The sequence below is a fragment of the Saccostrea cucullata genome, unplaced genomic scaffold (genome assembly GCF_032062105.1).
Source record: "Saccostrea cucullata isolate Sc308-1 unplaced genomic scaffold, CSIRO_AGI_Scuc_v1 ctg853, whole genome shotgun sequence".
Taxonomy (NCBI): domain Eukaryota; kingdom Metazoa; phylum Mollusca; class Bivalvia; order Ostreida; family Ostreidae; genus Saccostrea; species Saccostrea cuccullata.
In genome coordinates, this window is record NW_026928637.1 from 269,145 (window position 1) to 287,500 (window position 18,356).

An 18,356-nucleotide genomic window follows, 5' to 3' on the forward strand; every position below is an offset into this window, starting at 1 on the left:
CTACCTGAGGATGATTCCACACGAGTTTCATCTTTCCTGGCCCAGTGGTTCTTGAGAAGATTTTTCCTATATATTCCTTTGTAAAACTTTTGTTCTCCATGTGGCCCCACCCTACCCCCAGGGTCAGGATTTGATCTGCAGTAATTAAGGCAGTCTTACACCAAACAAATGCATTCCAAGATGGAACATCTAATTCAAGTTTGACTGGGGTTTATCAAAAACTTTCACTTGCTCGATCACCTTGTAAATGTACATCAGATCCAGTAAGCAGAGCATGTCTGGGAGACTACCAGTAGTACAGCACATCCCTAGATACATCACCTGGTCGGTGATAAGGAAAATACATGTTAGATCCAATACTTGAAGCAAGTCTGCAAGTGTACTTCCAAGGAAATATTATTCATGCAAGTTTGGCATGGTCTATAAAGGGCTTATACGGTATATGTATTATATTTGGCGTGTACAATATTTGGCTGAAATTGAGTTTTGAACAAGTTAGTGTAGATTTGATTTAGTGCAATTCTTAATGTTCCTATTTCCAAGGGTCGATCCAAAAGTTCGTGGAATTTCTTTCTAAAATTTGATCTTGATTTGATAAAAGCAAACAACAGGCATATTCATAATATTGAGTCATAATGCAATATTATTGAAAATTTCACCACTTTCCAATTACCAATATGATAAGGTCACACGAGCTTTCTGAAAATGGATAGTTGTGAAACCCGGGGGAGACTTCGACATAACATCAAGTAAGATATGACACGTCACGTTATAGAAGCATCTCACCATAATGTCCGATTGGAATACGTAATTCTACAAAGTGCTGCCCTTTTCTCGATTTTTTTCTAAAGAAAAGCCTGAGTATCCTCTCGCACAAACTTATCTTCTTTTTCACTCATATTTCAAAAAACTACCCATCTTTCCATAGGATTTTTCAATTTCTGAAGCAATGTCAAGAACAGTACATCAGCCGACGACATCCATTACATGTAATGCTTTTAATTTTTCAATGGGAATAGGCACTTAAAACAGAGCCTCCAAAAAGAGACCACACCTTTGATCAACGTCCGTGGAAGTTCTATTGTTTCCTAAAAACAGTAACTAAATGCATTTTCCCAAGCCTATGTCAATAATATACGCGTTTAAAATAGAGTGATCCCGGGATTTTCACAAAACATATGACTCGGCCGAAATTTGACGTTGTCTAACAACTTAAAGATGAACAATAAATCATCAACTAATAAACTAAATATCCAGTAAAACTCTCACACAAAGGTTTATATGATAATAAACGCCTTAATGTCTCCCCCGCATTTCCAAACAACCGTTTCTATGGCAACTGCCATAGAGTTACTATCAAAGATATTTAAAATGTTTTTTTTAATTTTAAATATTCATCAAGTGTCTATATTTTCATTTGTAATTTTCAACTAATTCCACTAAAAAATAAATAAAATATGAAGAAATTCCACGAACTTTTGGATCAACCCTCGCATGTATATATGTTGAAGACATTTAGCGTGTTCTTGAATTAGCAACAGTTTCTCTTCGCCAAAGGCACTAAAAAGAATACACAGTGAAATGTATTACAGTAGTTCTTTCTCCCAAACATAAGAAGGGCCACTAACATCATGTATTTAGCATAAGCTCATATCAACTGATCAAGTTGAGCAAAAAAACGAAAGCAAGAAATAAAAATTCATCTTTTTATGGTAAAAAATAGTATCCATTTATTAGAAAACAGTATGCATGTATGAATAATCAATTCACTTTTTCTTATGGTCCACCCATTTGAAGAAGTCACACCTGGCCTCCGGATTACTGCTGTGCCCCTCCCCTCTGGCGCACACAAAGAACTGTTTGCCTTTATTTGGTCCAGGCTTTTTGACGGTCCGTAACACACAGACTTCCTGATGTCCCTTACACAATGGGGGAGGGGGTGGCCCTTTAAGGAGACTTTTCCAAGCACTTGCCGAGTTGTTTTTGATTGTTACATCATCCACTAGTTTTATTCCTATCTCCGTGGTTTGTATCTCTTCATTTGTATTACTGGTAGACTTTTGAATGTTAAGGTCTATAATCTCCTTTTTTGAACTTGTCTTTAGAAAAAATCCCTTTAGACTTCCTTGTTTGATATCACTTGACTCAGTTTTTCTTCTCTTGGCCTGATTTCCCAACTTTTCATCAGCACCTGTTCGTTTAGATGACATTTTCCCTCCATTATCCCCTGTAGTTACAGATGTGTCAGTGTCAGTAGAGGTAGTCTGGCTGCAAAAGACCTCTACTTTTTCATTGGTCTTTTCCTTCTTTATAAAAAACGATGAGAGTTTGACTTGTTTTCCACAAAACTCTGGCATGTACTTGGTACATAGTGCAGGACATCTATCAGAAGGTATGAATTCTGAGAAGTATTCAGCTTTAACTGGGCAGTGATCTGATCCTTCAACCTCTGACATAATAATGCAGTCCTTTAAATCACTCTTTGCCATCTGTATATCGGTGAAGATGTAATCAAGGCGTCTGCCATAGTTTGTTTCTCGGGCTGAGGTCAGTGTACACCAGTTGGTGAAAGCTCCCTCCTTGTCTGGATACAAATATCTGAAGGAGTCCACAAAGAGACCACCACTCACAAAACTGGTGGTGCCCGCGAACTCTTCCCTGTTCTCCACAGCTGGAATACTGGAATCTCTGTCACCGTCCCAAACAAACTGGTTCACCCACACCCGACTCGGCTTGGTGACCGTTCCCTAAATTAAAAGGGAAAGTCTTTGAACTCTTTGAGATAAATGGAAATCTATAGCAAATGTTCTCAATTACTTGCTTTAGAATGTTGAGTTACATGTTACATGTATGTAAATCAGATCCTTGAATACTTATTAGTATTAAATGTAATTTAAAACAGAAAATCTTACAATTTCATCTTCTTCACTCATGTCAATACTCTTGTGTTTGACGTTCATGTCGCCAAGAACAATAACATGACTACAATGAAAAAGAAAAACAATCCATTTCTCTAAATTCTTATAACATCATTTTTAGCTCACTTGATTCCGATTATTTTCTTATATTACTATTGAATTTTTCTTATATCAACAATTATTTATATTACGTGTACTCTTAATTTAACTCATTCATTTCTTATATCATGTAAACTTTTCACATTTTCAACTTCTTCTCAAGAACCACTGGACCAATTTTAACCAAATTTAGTACAAAGCATCCTTGGGGAATGGGGAGTTTAAATTGTTAAAATAAAGGGCCAGATATATCCCCTTCCAAGGGGAGATATCAGTATGCTTATAAAAACAAAAATAGGGTGGGATATAAAAAATCTTCTTCTCAAGAACCACTAGGCCAGGAAAGCTGAAACTTATGTGGAAGCATCCTGGGGTAACCGTATAAGAAATTCATTAAATTTATCATACCCCCAGGGGTAGGGTGGGGCCTCAATAGGAAATCCAAGTTTTACATAGAAATACATAGGAAAAATCTTTAAAAATTTTCTTCTCAAGAACCAGTGGGCCAGAAAAGCTGAAACTTATGTAGAAGCATCCTGGGATAGTGTAGATTCTAAATTGTAAAAACCATGACCCCTGGTTGTAGGGTGGGGCCACAATAGGAAATTCAAGTTTTACATAGAAATATATAGGAAAAATCTTTAAAAATCTTCTTCTCAAGAACCATTGGGCCAGAAAAGCTGAAATTAATATGGAAGTATCTTGGGATAGTGAAGAATCTAAATTATAAAAATCATGACCCCCGGGGGTAGGGCGGGGCCACAATAGGAAATCCAAGTTTTACATAGAAATATATAGGAAAATCTTTAAAAATCTTCTTCTCAAGAACCATTGGGCCAGAAAAGCTGAAACTTATGTGAAAGCATCTTGGGATAGTGTGAATCTTAATTGTTTAAATCCTGTCTTTTCACATTGGGGCCACAATAGGTAATCGGAGAAAGTTTTACATAGAAATGCGTAGGAAAAAATCTTTAAAAATCTTCTTCTTAAGAACCAGTGGGCGACAATAGCTGAAATATATATGAAATCATCCTAATTATATATATAGATTATATAGTTGAAACCATGACCCCCATTTTTAGGGCAGGGCCTCACATTTTCCTTTTTTTATATAGAAATATATAGGAAAAATCGTCTTTTCAAGAAACAGTGGTCCAGGAAAGCCGAAACTTAGGTGGAAGCATCCTGGGGTAGTGTAGATTCTAAATTATTAAAATCAAGACGGAGGGGGGGGGGGGGATGGGGCCACAATAGATATAAGGAGAGGGGAAATCTGGTAAAGAACTGCATCACAAAAGTTACTCAGGTGAGCGATGTGGCCCATGGGCCTCTTGTTTTTATATTACACTTAAATTCTTCTTTTATTATTTTCTTATATTACTATTGCGTTTTTCTTATATTAACAATTATTTATCTTACGTGTACTCTTAACATGTATACATATTAACACCGAAATTTGATTAACGTCACTAATTTCTTGCAGAGCATTTCGGTTTTCATCAGTAATATCATGTTGGCAATACATTGGCTTCATTCTAATTTCTAAATGTACAATTCATAGCATCAAGATATATTTGCTTTCAGATTGTGGCATTATTGTCTAATTTGTCAGCATGCTTATAAATTAACCCTTTGTGTGCTGACTTGTTTTACGTGCGCTGTAACGAAAGCCACTGTAATGTTGTTTTGTAATATCAACAAAATTATCACAATGGTGTACTAAAATGGCTTCTAGCTCTTAAAGCAGATTGCAAAGGCATAACTTTGACACAAGATCAATTTTTGGAAGTCAATCCATAATCTGTATTTTGAAATAGAAATCCAGGATAATTAGAGATTTCCTTATTGTTGAAAACTATCTTCTTGTACATTATGTCCTAACATTTCATCTTCCTTGATTTTCCATTCAAAATGTCAATTTGAAAAAAAAACAGAAGAGAGAGGCCTGAGGATGAAATTCTTGAGTATCTGCATATAATTTCCCTGAAAGAGGTTACCGGTACTTTTAGGTCTATCACACAAACTTTATACACTATGAATGTACTAACCCTCATGATTGCAAAAGGTTGATGGTTTGAGTCTATAAAATATTGAAATATGCCTTACAATTTAACTACATGTACTTATCCTAACAATTTTGGCTTCTCCTGTCAAAAATACCAAATTAAAAGCTGTTCTGACATCTTCAGTTTTCATTATTAGAGTAAAAGTTCATAGTCCTTATAACCTTGTTTCTATTGTAATTGTATGTTTCTGTGTAATCATGTGATCTAAATCATTTTAAAGTAAACAAACTGGAAAAAAAAATTATTTGGCGGCCAGGGTCCTCCAAAGCCCCTGGAACTGGGAAACCCCTGACCCACTTAATAATGACTTTCCTTTTTATACTGCTGGCAGCTCTGGCACTGTGCTTTTAATGGGTTGATAAATGGCTAATTTCTCTAACTATTAATTGTATTATCATTTTACAAACAGCGTGACAGTTTGCTTGATGGGGCGTGCTAAAATTTTGTGTGTTGGTTATCATTTTGCTCATCGATTGGATTATATATAATCAATACTTAGTTTTTTGCATTTGAAACTTTTTATACAACAATAGCCTGATAATTTTTACTGACCAATCACATTGAAAATTGTTGACCGAAGTACAGCATTTGTATGTCAGCAGCAACACGTGGTGAGTAAAACCCGTTTTCATGTGTTCAGAAAAGCATGTAATTATATTTGTTGTGATTTGACACAAATAATGGGTTTTTAAAAAATATAAAGAAAATTTAAAAAAGAATAAAAATTAGTAAGGCTACTCTGCTTCTGTTGTACTATATATGTACGTTGCTCTATCAATATCATCATGATAGAAAGTGAAACTTGCTTAGTCCGTTCACGTGTTATTGTTGTTTATTAAATGCGATTGGTCAGTATTGTTAGTGGTAATGCTGGGTTCTGTGTTTCATATGCAAAGTATTATTGATTCCATTGAAATCAAACATCCAATCGATGAGTAAAATGATAATCAGGCATACGAAATTTTAGCACGCCCTATCAAGCAAACTGTCACACTGTTAGTAAAACGATAGTAACATAATTTCAATGTATACAGAGAATCTCACCAGCCACTCTTGAGAAGTGCCTCTGCTCTGGTCTGCAGGAGAGCAAAGAACCGGAGTTTATACAGGAGTCTGTCCTCCCTGTCAGGATCCACGCGGGGACAGTACACATTGATAATGGCCAACTCCGATTCTTGTCCATCTCTTTTTCTGGAAGTGTAATGTAAACATTCCATAAATTTTAGAATTATAGTTGAATACTTAACTACAAATCGTTATACATGTTAAGAGGAATAATTAAATCCAAGCTGAATCAAAAGCACAGAATGATTTGAACTGATCTCTTTGCACAACAAAGAGCTGCATCCAATGTTTTTCATCTTACAAAGTTATGGATAATTTTTGGCAATAACCTTGAACTTGCCTTGACCTTGGGTAAAGGTCCTGATATCATGCTTGGTAATGATGGCCCTTCCAAATCTAGATCCCTGTTACATGATTTTGTGCTTGGTAATGACTGTCCTGCACATGTCCTCTAAATCTATATGCCTGTTACCTGATTTTGTGCTTGCATGGTAATGACTGCCTAGTCCTCTAAATGTAGATCCCTGTGCTTGGTATTGACTGTCCAGTCCTGTTACCTGATTTTGTGCTTGGTAATGACTGCCTAGTCCTCTAAATCTAGATCCCTGTTACCTGATTTTGTGCTTGGTAATGACTGCCCTGTCTTCTAAATCTAGATCCCTGTTACCTGATTTTGTGCTTGGTATTGACTGTCCTGTCCTGTTACCTGATTTTGTGCTTGGTATTGACTGTCCTGTCCTGTTACCTGATTTTGTGCTTGGTAATGACTGCCCTGCCCTCTGAATCCAGAGCCTCTAACTCGTCACTGGAAAACTCACTAACATCACCATAGTGACCCACTTTTCCGTCCACTTTGGGGTTCAGATCTTTATACAGACCTTCCTCGGCTTCTGTTGGGGTCGCAGAACTTTTACAAAATGTCGCCACACCTAGAATTTACATGTAAACAAATAAAGTCAATTATTGATTATGACTTATATCACAGAGTTATGGTACATAAATAATAAGATGTAAACTGCCCCTTAACAAACTCTGAAGAGTCTGTAGATTTACTGATTTGTACTCATAATAATGAAGAAAAAAGCTGCATTTATATTCCAAACACTTGCTTTTCTTCCAATACTAGTCAGTTCATGATCAGTGATATTACTATGCTACGCTATGACATATATTTTATGTTCCATCTCTCAAAAGTGTGTCTCTCAGTTTATCCCACGTTTTTTCAGACTTTCTCCCATGACATTTCATATACTTAGCCAATTTTTGGTAAGTGAATCTTTCTGAATTAGTTACATATCTAGTTCACATTTCATTCTACTTTGATATTCCATGGAGTTATGATCTCAAGTATCACATTTTTAGACCAGTATATAATCTCTACTGGTCAAGAGTCGGGATGTCAGCTGATCCAGTGGTAAAGTGTCAAACAACTTACATTACTCTTATACAGCCTCCATAATTATGAATTATGATGAGGTTTTTTAAAATTCTGTACCATGTTTTATCAAAACGGACCAAAACTAAAGGAGGTGTAAAATTTTGAAAGTTGGAAGTGTTCACTTGCATTGGTAGCTAGAAGGATGATGGACACTTGACTGGTTCATTTAGACCTTCATCGGGCCAGTAGAGATTATATACCAGTAATTATATACATGTATAATACTGGTTGGAAAAAGTGATACCCGGTACAAAAAATTATGTTGAGAGAAAAGTGTCAAATGCATATACATGTAAATATGCACTACAATAATAATATTTACAAAAAATATAGTATATGTAATAGTTCAATTATTTTTGACAAATACAGATGTCATAATTGTATACAACTGTATATAATTTTACCAGAATATCCACTGCGTTTCTTTGAGAATGAGAAGTAGGAATTATAGCCTTCTACAATTGCTGTGGGCTCATCTAGCATGTCTCCTGCAATAAGTTTACAGTGAATGTTTATTTTAGATCTTAGATCATAAGTGCAACAATGCAGTTTCCTTACCCCAATATCTATAATATACATGCAGTTACAATAAACCTGTAAGACAGAGGTTAAATATCTTCCTGTATTTTGAGCAAGGCCACTAGCTTTTGTATTTGCCTAAATAATATGAATAATATACTTTGTAGTATACAATACTCCCATGATTCACCCCCACCCATCCTTTAGACAGTCCAATATAAACCTTTTGTGATTTCCGTGTCTCGGTTTTGGGGGCTGAAGATCTTTCAGGAATAAGGAGGGAGGAATGTGGTGGTCAGATAGTCAGATAGTGGCCAGTGGCCAGATAGCTAAGTTGGTAGAGCACCTGACTGGAGTAGGGCTGTATCAATATATCAATATATCGATATCGATATCGTATCGATATTCAAGAAGAATATCGTATCAAGAAATAACTTCTAATATGTATCGGACAGACAGTTTTCCTTCTAATTCTGTTACAAAGATGGGAATTTCAATCACCAAAGATAATAGATTATATTTCACTTTTTTGCATTAAACATGTGATTTTACTGCCATTCAAAGTTTTAATTTTTGAAGTGTTATTTGTAATGACAATGAGACAAGAACTTTAAAATGGGTAATAAATCATTTACCGGTAATTGTTATGAAATTCATGCATTAAAATGATTTAGAAGCCTTTTCTGATGGACTTGTTTTAGAATCCAATATATCGCATATTGCTTTAAAAAATATTGTATCGTATCGTATCGAAATTTTTGGCTCTATACACAGCCCTAGACTGGAGATTCAGGGGGGCTAGGGTTCGAATCATGGTCTGCTGCATTTCTCTCCTCTCCATTACCAGTGGCGGATTCAGGGGGGTTGGGGGGGGGGGGGGTCAGGAACCCACGCTCCCCCACTCATTAATTTTTTTTTTTTTTACAAGTGTCATTTTATCATTTTGTTGCATTGATAAGACTCTAATAAACACGAATCCATTGTTCTGGACAACTGTGAAATGAACATCTACTACATAACAGGAAATACACAGGTAATCAACAGAGAGATTAGGGTAGTCCGTGCATCTTGTCAGAAGGTCATATACATGTACAAAACCTGTAGCCAGGTACCAACAACAGAGAACTGCATAGTTACGGTGCTGCTCAGTAATACTTTTGCTGATAAAATGCATGTTTTTTAAAACTATTTGAATAAACTATTATTCAGTACCTTTTTATCGTTAAAAAAAAATTAATAAATACCACTTTTTTTCTTTACAAAATCAGACGGGTTTAGCAAAACCCTCTAGTTTTGACAGTTTCTTCAGTTTACGTATTTTTTTTTCTCCAGTTTGAAATATCATTAATAATATATGTGTGTTTATATTCCGAATCATATTGACAGTAAAATCAAGTAAATTGAAAAGCACTAGTAAGGGATTCTGAAAAGAATTATTTTTTTTAATTTTTGAAAGTGTTTAAAAATTGCACATCAGTTGTATCTTTTTTTTAAAGAGTTTATTTGTACTTTCACACAAATTACACAAATACACATCAGTTGTATCTTAGAAGTCAGATTGACTTCGTTACGACACAATTAATCTGTGCATTTAAAATAAAGACAATTTGAAGTCAACTGCTTGTATTTCTACAATTGTCAGATTTAACATTTTCTAAATTTAAAGCAAAGTCTTGTGTTAAAGTTAAATTAAATTGAAACATTTTATTTTTCTAAATTCTTAAAAATTTGTGATGATCGGCAGGGGCGTAGCTAGACAAAAATGATGTGCACGCCAAAAAAGGCAGGGGGTGTGGGGGCCGCCTTGAGGCCCCCAGTGGGCCCAGGGGGCGAAGCCCCCGGAAGCTCCTGGGTTTTCACGTTTAGACTGAACAAAATTTACGCAATTTTTAAATATATAACATATGCTACGAGATGAAGTCAACTTCGCGATATTTTGATTTATGACACCAAAAAATAATAGATCTATTAATATTTAAAAAATATTTATGTTTTTTTTTATAAAATCAAGTGCATTGTCTGAATTTTTGTGATTACTTTAAAAAGGTATTTTTAGTTCCATTTTTTGTCTAATATTTAAATAATGAAATTAAAACAAAACAATTTCAATCCAGCAAATTTAATTTCCCCAAAACGTGCGGCGTCATGTTTCGTGTATTAACTATAGGTATTACATATAACGTTAGGCCTGCAGGCATAGTAAGTTTACACAGAATCTTTTAGGAATTTAATTTTTATATGACGATATAATCAATTTTTTTATAATAAATTTTATAAAAATGCACAGTAATTTTTTTTTGGACTAAACGATGTGCACGCCATGGCGTGCTGGCGTATAGGCACCTACGCCCCTGATCGGTCTTAAAAAAAGCTACAAAGAGTACCAAAAAATGCACCATTTAGAACCATTTAAAACAATTTTTTCTCGGGAGAGGCCCCCCAAACCCCCACCTATGGGAGGGGGACAACCCCTCCCATGCCCTACCCCTTCGGCCCTTTGGGTCTAACCCCCCCCCCCACATGAACTTCTGGATCCGCCACTGATTACAAGTGCAAGGAAATAATTTGTGATGCTTCTCTTATGTGGAGGACACCAAACATGTTCTCTCCCTTCAGATGACAATAAGTTGAATAACACTATCCAGTATGCTTGGTGACTAAGTGTTAAATAATTATAATTGTATCTTTTCAAACATGTTAAATGACAAAAAAAAGTGTGGGATAAAATAAGTGGGAAAAATAACTCTGAAAAAATTAAACATGCAGTATTGATAAAATATAATCCAACAAAAATCATGTCAAATCCAAATAAAAATTTTTAGTTGGTTAAAAAATGTTTCTAGAGTGGGACTTATTAAATTATTTACTTGTGACTTTTGTTTCTTGGAGGCATATTACATCTGCATCAAGAGAATTGAACAATGAAGACAACTCCACTTTACTGGCACGGATTCCGTTTATGTTCCATGTTAACAACTTCATCTTCTAACCAGATCTGTGAACACAATGACTTATGGCTAGGCTAGGCCTATCAAAGTTCCCCCTTAATTAAAAAAAAATATACATGTACATTTAGCAACAAACATAGTTGGTCTCTTGTAACAATATTGATTTTCAAGAAGAATATATAAATATTAAAATAATTATAAAATCGTAGATCTATATTTACCATGATCTAAACTTTAATCAAAGCGTACAAGGAACTATTCGTTTGTGCAATATATTTTACTTGCTATTATAGAGAATGTGTCAAAATTGCATACAACGTAGATGAATAAGACTGAATTAAACAAGTTAATTAATTAAAATTATCAAAGGGTGATATAAACAGATTCTTTTACTTATTACAATGTTAAGAGTAAATATATCTCCACTTGTTTAATTTTTCCCGCCATTTTATTTCGAAAACGAAACTTGGAAAAACGACATAATTTACCAGAAAGGTAAAAAAGCGTTAAAACCTTTTTAAACTTCTGTTTAGTTTTTTTTAAGGAAATTGATATTTTATTTTCTTTAAAATGAAGCGTAAAATGTTTGACAGGTTCTTTAGAGGCAAGATAAAATATATTACAGCACCACAGAGCTTCAATGAATCCACTGAAAAAAAAGTTAATGCGCACAAAGAAAATGTTTCTCAGTTTATTTCTCCGTGTTTAAGTGTTGTTTTTTACAACACATTCTCTATCAGTTTATGGTGCTCTAACTATCCCTTTATTATTATACCCCCGCTTGAAAAGCGGGAGGATATATATTTATCAGTATGTTCATCCATCCGTCTGTCTGTCTGTCCGTCTGTTGGGGTATCCATCTCTTATTCGCAACTCCTCTCATACCACTGAATGAAATTTCATGAAACTTTCACAGAATCTTAATTACATATTCATATTGCCATTGTCCACCTACTATTTTACTTTCTAATCCGACACATATTTTGGGTTTCCCATAGCAATTAAAACACGGACATTGCCATTATATTCATATGGGAGGCGGGGGTATCATTCAGTGAGATCATTGCTCACAGTACCTGTAGTTTTTTAGCTCTAATATACAAAAAGTCTTATGCGAAAGTTACTGTTAAATTTGTCCGTCTGTAAACAATTTTTCAAAACACTACTCCTCCTACAATTTTAGTTTGATTTCAGTATAACTTGGCACACAAGTTCTAAGATACATAGAATAGTGCATCGGTTTTTGATTTCGAAATGGTGTTGCCATGGTTACTAAAAATAGAATTTTTGTGAAATTCCTTAAAAATGCTTCCTTCTACAGTCTTGGGCTGATTTCAATATAACTTGGCACACAAGTAATTAAGATACATAGAATAGTGCATTGGTTTTTGTGTGAATGATGTTGCCATGGTTATAAAAAAGTATTTTTGTGAAATTTTAAAAACGTACTCCTTCTACAGTTTTTCTGATTTCAATATAACTTGGCAGACAAGTAGACTACACTAAGATACATAGAATAGTGCATCGGTTTTTGATTTCGATAAACTGTGTTGCCATGGTTACTAAAAATAGAATTTTCTGTAAAATTCCTTAAAAACGCTATTCCTTCTACCTGATTTCAGTATGGCACACACTGAATGAAATTTCATGAAACTTTCACTAAAAATAGAATTTTCTGTGAAATTACATACTCCTTCTACAGTTTTGCCATTGATATAACTTGGCAGACAAGTAGACTACACTAAGATACATAGAATAGTGCATCGGTTTTTGATTTCGATGAACATATTGCTATGGTTACTCAAAATAGCAATTAAAACACGGACATTGCCATTATATTCATATGGGAGGCGGGGGTATCATTCAGTGAGATCATTGCTCACAGTACCTGTAGTTTTTTAATTCAAACATTATAACCTTGCTAATAGCTTAAATTTCCTAGCCTTGAAATTGAGACTTTCTCCAATTTATTGCCATTTTGCATGCAGATGTCAACTGCAAGAGAATTGGATAATTCAATGCAGAATTGAGGCAAATTTTTGTGCCAAATCAGACCATCTTTAAATTGTTTGTTTGCTCTCTCCTGACCAACTGGCTATAGAATTGCCTGATTAACTTTTTTAACCCCCAGGAAACATTTTTCCCCCAAAGTGGTTCCAAATTTTCTCAATCTGTCAACCTGTACTATGTTGAAATTTTCTAAGAAAATATCGCTACCTATCTACTGATCCAATTTTTTTTCCCTGAGTCAGGAGATGGCCAGTCAATCTTATTTTAAAGATGGCCTAAATATGAAGTTTTCAAATCAGTTTTGTCGGACATACCTGTGGGCTGCAGCTAGTTTAGAAATAGCAGCCTTGATCAAGATAACAGATTTGCAACTCTGTCAAAGTGATAAACACGTTTATTACATGTATTAGTAAAAATATGATCAAATATCGTGTAGAGTAAAAGATAAAGACAATGAACACTAATTAATCTTGTAAATCCAATTAAAGAAGGAATTCTGAACAGGACAAAAATATGGACCCCTTGAAACTCCTGGTGTGAGATCAGGCGCCTAGAATTAGGCAATGGTGACTGGTCAAACACACACACCTGAATATAAAGGATGTGAAGATACATCTACTATACTGGATGATTGAACATACCGTATGCGTATATACTCGCCTATAAGTCAGTTTTTTGGGAGTTAAAATTTGCTCCAAAACTCTGTGTCCGACTTATAGGTGAGTTATAGAAACAGTAGTATTTTTCTGGACGATGAAAGGTACAACATAGTATTTTACAAATAATCCAGCCGATTATCGTTAATCAAAGTCTACATATTAAATCATTTTTGTATTCCAAGATTATGCATTAAGTACAAGTGTTTATAAATTTTATTTGCTTAATTTTTATGTTAAGTGTGCGTTACTTATTTTTAGCTCACCTGAGCCGAAGGCTCAAGTGAGCTTTTCTGATCAAAATTTGTCCGTCGTCGTTGTTGTTGTTGTCGTTGTCGTTAACTTTTCACATTTTCATCTTCTCCTCAAGAACCACTGGGCCAATTTCAACCAAACTTGGCACAAAGTATCCTTGGGTGAAGGGGATTCAAATTTGTTCAATTGAAGGGCCACGCCCTTTTCCAAGGGGAGATAATCATGAATTAGAGAAAAATTATTGGCATTTTTAAAAAATCTTCTTCTCAAGAACCACTGGGCCAGGAAAGATGAAACTCATGTGGAATCATCCTCAGGTAGTGTAGATTTAAGTTTGTTCAAGTCATGACCCCCAGGGGTAAGGCGGGGCCAAAATGGCCGATCAAAGTTTTACATAGTAATATATAGGAAAAATCTTTTAAAATCTTCTTCTCAAGAACCACTGGGCCAGGAAAGATGAAACTCATGTGGAATCATCCTCAGGTAGTGTAGATTCAAGTTTGTTCAAGTCATGACCCCCGGAGGTAGGGCGGGGCCAAAATGGCCGATCAAAGTTTTACATAGGAATATATAGGAAAAATCTTTGAAAATCTTCTTCTCAAGAACCACTGGGCCAGGAAAGATGAAACTCATATGGAATCATCCTCAGGTAGTGTAGATTTAAGTTTGTTCATGTCATGACCCCGGGGGTAGGGCGGGGCCAAAATGGCCGATCAAAGTTTTACATATGAATATATAGGAAAAATCTTTTAAAATCTTCTCAAGAACCACTGGGCCAGGAAAGATGAAACTCATACAGGTAGTGTAGATTTAAATATATAGGGCGGGGCCAAAAAAAAGTTTTACATAGGAATATATAGGAAAAATCTTTTAAAATCTTCTCAAGAACCACTGGGCCAGGAAAGATGAAACTCATATGGAATCATCCTCAGGTAGTGTAGATTTAAGTTTGTTCATGTCATGACCCCCGGGGGTAGGGCGGGGCCAAAATGGCCGATCAAATTTTTACATAGGAATATATAGGAAAAATCTTTAAAAAATCTTCTTCTCAAAAACCATTGAAACAGGAAAGATGAAACTCATGTGAAATTATCCTCAGGTAGTCTAGATTCAAGTTTGTTCAAGTCATGACTAGGGTAAGGGTGTGGCAAAAATGGCCGACCACAGTTTTACATAGAAATATATAGGGAAACCTTTTTAAATCTTCTTTTCAAGTACTTCAAAGCCAGGATTAGTAATATTTATATGAAATCATCCTCAGGTAATGTAGATTCTAGTTCATTCAAATTATGATCCCCTTGGTGGTTAAAATTCAAGCCCCCCCCCCCCCCCCCCCCCTCAGTAAACTTTCAGTTCTGATCTGATATGTGTTTTTTCCGAGCTGATGTGCTCAGGTGAGCGCTGTGGCCCCTGGGCCTCTTGTTTTTTTTATGAATTAAGATTAAATACCTGCATCATTTTGAAATAAAATATCGATTGAAACCAGGTTAAGACATTGGATATTGTAAAACAATTATGGCAAAAACTTGTACCGACTTATAAATGGGTCAAGGGCAAATTCCTCTAAAATAAATGCAAAAAATATAACCGACTTATAGGTGAGTATATACTGTAAAAGTTTTTGGAGCAAGTCCATTAAAATACACATGTACTAGTAAATACCGTATAAGTGGAAATTTTAGCGAGACGCAGATTAAGCGATTTGTCCTTAAAAATGGGTACCGGTATTTAATTTTTAGCGAGAATTTATTTTAGAGATATTAAGAAGCTCACTAAAGAGGCCATTACAAATAAAACGCAATTAATTTTCAGCAATATTTAATTTTAGCGATCTCAGCACCCTCGCTAATAACGCCAAAATTAAATCCTCACTAAAAATTCTGCTTATTCGGTAGCTCTTACTCAGATACTGTGAATTAAATCATAAATTTTCATTGGGATTTAATTTTCCTTGTTTTCTTGGTATGAAGAAACCCACAAATTTATGTCCACCAGGAAAATTAAAATGTTGCACACATAATTACTCAACCCTTCTTCATCCATGAAATCAAATCCCCAGGAACCAAGAGTTTTTAGCTCACCTGAGCCAAAGGCTCAAGTGAGCTTTTCTGATCACAATTTGTCCGTTGCCTGTCGTCGTCGTTGTAAACTTTTCACATTTTCATCTTCTTCTCAAGAACCACTGGGCCAATTTCAACCAAACTTGCTACAAAGTATCCTGGGGTAAAGGGGATTCAAGTTTGTTCAAATGAAGGGCCATGCCCTTTTCCAAGGGGAGATAATCATGAATTAGAGAAAAAATAATGGCATTTTTAAAAAATCTTCTTCTCAAGAACCACTGGGCCAGGAAAGATGAAACTCATGTGGAATCATCCTCAGGTAGTGTAAATTCAAGTTTGTTCAAATCATGACCCCCGGGGGTAGGGTGGGGCCAAAATGGCCGATCAAATTTTTACAAAGGAATATATAGGAAAAATCTTTAAAAATCTTCTTTTCAAGAACCACTGGGCCAGGAAAGATGAAACTCATGTGGAATCATCTTCAGGTAGTGTAGATTCAAGTTTGTTCAAAGCATGACCCCTGGGGGTAGGGTGGGGCCAAAATGGCTGATCAAAGTTTTACATAGGAATATATAGGAAAAATCTTTAAAAATCTTCTCCTCAAGAACCACTGGGCCAGGAAAGATGAAACTCTCATGTGGAATCATCTTAGGGTGGGGCCAAAAGGTAGTGAATATATAAATTCAAGAACCATTGAGACAGGAAAGATGAAACTCTTGTGGAATCATACCCAGGTAATGTAGATTCAAGTTTCTTCAAATCATGACCCCCTGGGATAGGGTGGGGCCAAATGGCTGATAAAAGTTTTAAATAGGAATATATAGGGAAACCTTTTAAAATCTTCTTTTCAAGTACTTCAAAGCCATGCTTAGTGATATTTATAGGGAATCATCCTCAGGTATTGTAGATTCTAGTTTGTTCAAATCATGACCCCCTGGGGCGTTAAAATTCAACCCCCCCCCCCCCCCTGATCTGATATGTGCTTTTTTCTAGCCAATTGCTCAGGTGAGCGATGTGGCCCCTGGGCCTCTTGTTTCTCAAACCATGAAAATTTGACCCTACAAAAAAACGATATTTTACAGTATCTGGCATCTAGCAATGCACATTTCCAGAACATTTGTTTGGTTTGAGACCTAACACAACAAATTATCTTTATTACTTTTGAAAAAAGGATAACAAATTGTATTCCAGTACATGCTGTAGCCATATATATACATGTATTCCACAGTGAACAAAATTTTAATATACTATAAAGATTGTGCTGATCAAATTACTTTTATTTTAACCAGCATTATGGAGGACATCCAGTCTTTGACAGATAAGGAATTGGTCGATGAATTACGAATGCTTGGAGCAAATCCTGGTCCAATTATTTGTGAGTACATTATATACATGGTAATTGATGGACATTTAAATCTAACTTGAACACAGTGGGACCAAGAAAAAACAGAGAGAGATATCTGTGGATTCGAAATATCAAGGGTATAAAACACATAAAGATCACTGGTTGAACCTTCCAAGTCACTTCAACATATCCATGGTTTTTAAGATATTGATGTCTGATGTATCTAAGTTTAACTTTATTAAAATTTTTGCTTAAATAATTTTGTAATACTGATTCAGTCAGTCTTTTAGTATGTAGTATCAACAGTAGAGTAAGACAATAAAAAAAAACTGCTGGAAAACAGAAGTGGGGAGTTGGATTAATGATTATGTTTTCTATTTCTATAGCTTCAACAAGAAGTGTGTATGAGAAAAGATTACTGAAACTCAGGACTGGGGGAAGTTTGAACACAAAACCAAGCTCTAAAAAACATTATTGTAAGTTAGTTTTAGTACCTTTACTTCTGAGTAAACCAGAAAGCAATTACAGATAATTTGAGTATTTTATAACCAGTTATTACATCTTGTTTCCAGCTGAAGTACCAGATGATGAGGACCAGTCGTAAGTTACATGTTTTGGTAATGAATACACTTAAAATAAGGATATGCGAAAGAGACAGTACCCTGCAAAATGTTTTTTCTCCTTCAAATTTACCCAATTTATTATTAAGCAATAAGGTATATGAAGTGGTTGTTGACAGTTTGAGAATCAATGCCCAATAGGGCAAATAATTCAAAAATTATAAAATCCTCCAGAAATCCAAGGGTCATACAAATCAAGGCAATCTTACATCTGTTTATTTGTACCCTGTGAGATCTGAATGTCATGTTTCTAAAGTTTACAATAATTGTTAGTAACAGAATATGAGGTGAGAGCAATTCTCAAAAGCATATTGCCAAAATATTATTTTTCTGGGGAAAAAATTATTAATTCTGTAC

At 35.1% G+C, this 18,356-nt stretch overlaps 2 protein-coding genes and 1 long non-coding RNA gene across 3 annotated transcripts in view; 2 read left to right on the forward strand and 1 right to left on the reverse strand.

Annotated features, from left to right (window-relative positions):
* Positions 1–1,692: 1,692 nt before the first annotated feature.
* On the reverse strand, positions 1,693–11,133 carry LOC134278258 (DNA-(apurinic or apyrimidinic site) endonuclease 2-like). Its single transcript, XM_062760579.1, has 6 exons — positions 10,973–11,133; positions 7,991–8,074; positions 6,894–7,077; positions 6,128–6,274; positions 2,913–2,982; positions 1,693–2,747 (listed from the first exon to the last, which is right to left on the reverse strand). Exons 1-6 carry the CDS (start codon positions 11,085–11,087, stop codon positions 1,767–1,769), a joined length of 1,581 nt encoding a protein of 526 aa, XP_062616563.1. The 5' UTR covers positions 11,088–11,133; the 3' UTR covers positions 1,693–1,766.
* LOC134278259 (uncharacterized) lies at positions 6,541–6,788 on the forward strand. The gene is made up of 2 exons (XR_009994403.1): positions 6,541–6,583; positions 6,736–6,788. It is a non-coding gene; the product is annotated as an uncharacterized LOC134278259 (long non-coding RNA).
* A 370-nt stretch (positions 11,134–11,503) lies between the features above and the next one.
* LOC134278260 (emerin homolog 1-like) overlaps positions 11,504–18,356 on the forward strand; it is a 12,845-nt gene continuing 5,992 nt past the window's right edge. Inside the window, exons 1-4 of the mRNA XM_062760580.1 lie at positions 11,504–11,548; positions 17,324–17,409; positions 17,766–17,855; positions 17,952–17,979. Of these exons, the coding sequence (XP_062616564.1) occupies positions 17,328–17,409; positions 17,766–17,855; positions 17,952–17,979 (200 nt within the window). The 5' untranslated portion in view covers positions 11,504–11,548; positions 17,324–17,327. The remainder of the gene's footprint in view (positions 11,549–17,323; positions 17,410–17,765; positions 17,856–17,951; positions 17,980–18,356) is intronic.

What these genes read in the sequence shown, in the direction of transcription:
- LOC134278258 (XM_062760579.1), bottom strand. Translation starts at nt 11,087, where the DNA reads ATGAAGTTGTTAACATGGAACATAAACGGAATCCGTGCCAGTAAAGTG. An exon ending in GCACTTCTCAAGAGTGGCTG is followed by an intron (nt 2,983 to 6,127) that starts GTGAGATTCTCT and finishes TTTTCATTGTAG; the next exon opens with TCATGTTATTGTTCTTGGCG. An exon ending in TGAGTGAAGAAGATGAAATT is followed by an intron (nt 2,748 to 2,912) that starts GTAAGATTTTCT and finishes CTTTTAATTTAG; the next exon opens with GGAACGGTCACCAAGCCGAG.